Source organism: Lottia gigantea (genome assembly GCF_000327385.1).
Source record: "Lottia gigantea unplaced genomic scaffold LOTGIsca_104, whole genome shotgun sequence".
NCBI classification, from domain to species: domain Eukaryota; kingdom Metazoa; phylum Mollusca; class Gastropoda; family Lottiidae; genus Lottia; species Lottia gigantea.
Genome location: NW_008706849.1, coordinates 63,965 through 67,769, shown reverse-complemented (window position 1 = coordinate 67,769; position 3,805 = coordinate 63,965). Strand labels below are relative to the sequence as shown.

At 35.7% G+C, this 3,805-nt stretch overlaps 1 protein-coding gene across 1 annotated transcript in view; it reads left to right on the top strand.

Annotated features, from left to right (window-relative positions):
- The window catches only part of LOTGIDRAFT_170779 (hypothetical protein), a gene marked incomplete at both ends in the record, with an annotated part of 26,434 nt that overhangs the window by 16,599 nt on the left and 6,030 nt on the right, over window positions 1-3,805 (top strand). The window contains 5 exons of the mRNA XM_009046627.1: window positions 2,736-2,858; window positions 3,081-3,134; window positions 3,225-3,341; window positions 3,452-3,595; window positions 3,684-3,800. Of these exons, the coding sequence (XP_009044875.1) occupies window positions 2,736-2,858; window positions 3,081-3,134; window positions 3,225-3,341; window positions 3,452-3,595; window positions 3,684-3,800 (555 nt within the window). The remainder of the gene's footprint in view (window positions 1-2,735; window positions 2,859-3,080; window positions 3,135-3,224; window positions 3,342-3,451; window positions 3,596-3,683; window positions 3,801-3,805) is intronic.

The following is a 3,805-nucleotide window of genomic DNA, read 5'->3' as shown; positions in this document are numbered from 1 at the left end:
TAGTGATATGTTGCTGACACCATTGCGTTAATTGTGTTTAGTGCACATTTGAGTAGACCTGTTAGTAAGACAGTTAAGGGAAGCAACTCTGAAAATCAAACTATCTTGTCGTTATTATGATAGTGATAAATTTCTAGGTGTTTTTTTTAAGTTTTATTGTGTGGTCTGTTTTATTGTTTGCATTGAAATTAAATTATTGTTGTTTGGATCATGCTTTGAATCAGAAGGAAAATATCATAGAACGAAAAGCAATAGGCTATTGATTTGTTTCGTTTAGGACTGCAACGATTCTTGAAGTTGCCATTCGATACACTATACGATACTCATCCAACAATACGATTTATTGCGATTATTACCGTGATGCGTTTATTAGAGAAGGAAAGAGAAAAAAATAGTAGAAATTTGTAAAATTACTAACAAGTTTGTCACTATTAAGCACTTGAGAATATTTAAAAGTAAGGAATTGTGAAAAAAATCTCATGTTTTAAAGTCAGAAATGAATTTTTGCAAATTTTAATGTGAAAATGAAAACATGACACAATTTCTTATACACACAAGGATTCTGTGTTATTTGTTATTAAAGGGGACTAAGAATTAATCGTCCCGATACATCACGATTATTTTTATCCAACGCAATGCATCGATAAGAAGGTAAGAATCGGGGTTCATCGATTCATCGGTGAATCGTTGCAGCCTTACTTTCGTTTTAATTTGAAATCCACGACAAGATTATAGCGTTGCCGATAGGATTTATAATATCAAACCAGTAAGAGTTTCATCACCGCCCCCAATGACCGTTCGTGTTCCCGAAACATAAAGTTATTGGATTTAGTTTCAGATAAAGATATAACAATCATAATCTTAACAGTTTTGGTGGTGATTTTGATTATCTTCGTTGTAGTTTACACATTGTACAGAAAGTATCAAGCAAAAGTTGTTGCTCTTGAATTAATAAAAACAATTCAAATTTGGCTTTCAGACATGAAAGAGGCTACAGTTTTTTTTTATCTCAACTGGATGAAACCTGGTATGCATATATATAACAATATAATAATGAGATCTTGGTCAAGTTTGATAATGACAATAATTTGATTTTGGTTTCTGAGTTATTGCCCTTGAGAAATTTATATATGATGACACGATAGAGGAAACAGTTTGTATCTAGAGTCAAACCCAATTTGCTTATATATGATAAAATTAGACACTAAAGACTGTGTTTTCAAGCTGCCAGTGGGCGTATGTTACTTTGTCTGACCAACTTTGTTTTTACCCATTATAGTTTGTGCTCTAGGAACGTACTGACTATCTCTATTACAGTTTGTGCTCTAGGAACGTACTGTCTTTCTCTATAACAGTTTGTGCTCTAGGAACGTATTGTCACTCTCTATTACAGTTTGTGCTCCAGGAACGTACTGTCTCTCTCTATTACAGTTTGTGCTCTAGGAACGTACTGTCTCTCTCTATTACAGTTAGTGCTCTAGGAACGTATTGTCTCTCTCTATTACAGTTTGTGCTCCAGGAACGTACTGTCTCTCTCTATTACAGTTTGTGCTCTAGTAACGTACTGTCTCTCTCTATTACAGTTTGTGCTCTAGGAACGTACTGACTATCTCTATTACAGTTTGTGCTCTAGGAACGTACTGTCTCTCTCTATTACAGTTTATGCTCTAGGAAAGTACTGTCTCTCTCTATTACAGTTTGTGCTCTAGGAACGTACTGTCTCTCTCTATAACAGTTTGTGCTCTAGGAACGTACTGTCGCTCTCTATTACACTTAGTGCTCTAGGAACGTACTGTCTCTCTCTATTACAGTTTGTGCTCTAGGAACGTACTGTCTCTCTATATTACAGTTTGTGCTCTAGGAACGTACTGTCTCTCTCTATTACAGTTTGTGCTCCAGGAACGTACTGTCTCCCTCTATTACAGTTTGTGCTCTAGGAAAGTACTGTCTCTCTCTATTACAGTTTGTGCTCTAGGAACGTTATGTCTCTCTCTATTACAGTTTGTGCTCTAGGAACGTAATGTCTCTCTCTATTACAGTTTGTGCTCTAGGAACGTAATGTCCCTCTCTATTACAGTTTGTGCTCTAGGAACGTAATGTCTCTCTCTATTACAGTTTGTGCTCTAGGAACGTAATGTCTCTCTTTATTACAGTTTGTGCTCTAGGAACGTACTGCCTCTCTCTATTATAGTTTGTGCTCTAGGAACGTACTGTTTATCTCTATTACAGTCTGTGCTCTAGGAACGTAATGTCCCTCTCTATTACAGTTTGTGCTCTAGGAACGTAATGTCTCTCTCTATTACAGTTTGTGCTGTAGGAACGTAATGTCTCTCTTTATTACAGTTTGTGCTCTAGGAACGTACTGCCTCTCTCTATTATAGTTTGTGCTCTAGGAACGTACTGTTTATCTCTATTACAGTCTGTGCTCTAGGAACGTACTGTCTCTCTCTATTACAGTTTGTGCTCTATGAACGTACTGTCTCTCTCTATTACAGTTTGTGCTCCAGGAACGTACTATCACTCTCTATTACAGTTTGTGCGCTAGGAACATACTATCCCTCTCTACTACAGTCTGTGCTCTAGGAACGTACTGTCTCTCTCTATTACAGTTTGTGCTCCAGGAGCGTACTATCCCTCTCTATTATAGTTTGTGCTACAGGAACGTACTGTCCCTCTCTATTGCAGTTTGTGCTACAGGAACGTACTGTCTCTCTCTATTACTGTTTGTGCTACAGGAACGTATGGTTCAGAATGTAATAATTTCTGTCATTGTTTGAACTATGATAAATGTGATGTTATAACTGGTCAATGTCCTAATGGATGTCAGACAGAATGGTATGGAGGTAGCTGTAATACTAGTAAGTCTAATTCCATTTTTAGGATTAATTCATAAAAAGGATATAATTCTGTTTGATTAACCAATTCCTCTGTAAACGCCTCTTAACCAGCATTTCACGGGTAATATTGTTGCACGACCTCCAGCCAAAATAACGTAATTTACTATAAATACGGATATAGATGTAGTAAACGATGTAACAAGAGACATTGTAAAGGATCACAACACTGTCATCATATAACAGGACAATGTACTGATGGTTGTCAACCCGGTTATAAAGGATATGATTGTATATTGAGTAAGTTTTGAATCGAACTGTCTACACTTATCAATAACAAAATATCAAGAAATCTCAGTCCTATATAGAATTCTTTATATTATATTTCAGGTTGTCCAAATGGTGCCTATGGAGATAAATGTAGTAAACTATGTAACAATAGGCATTGTAAAAGATCACAAGAATGTCATCATATAACAGGACAATGTACTGATGGTTGTCAACCAGGTTATAGAGGATATGATTGAGTAAGTTTTGAATCGAACTGTCTACACTTATCAATGATAAAATATCAAGAAATCTCAGTCCTATATAGAATTCTTTATATTATATTTCAGGTTGTCAAAGTGGTAAATATGGAGATAGATGTAATCAACGATGTAACAAGAGACATTGTAAAAGATCACAAGAATGTCATCATATAACAGGACAATGTACAGATGGTTGTAAACCAGGTTATAGAGGAAATGATTGTATAAAAAGTAAGTCTGTCTTGATTTTAACAGAATACATTTCCCTGAAACTTATAAAATAACAAGGATTCACAGTCTCATTTATGTTTTATTTTAGAATGCCAGAATGGTGCCTATGGAGATATGTGTAGTAAAGGATGTGACAATAGGCAGTGTAAAGGATCACAACACTGTCCTCATATAACAGGGAAATGTTATAATCGCTGTACGCCAGGTTAT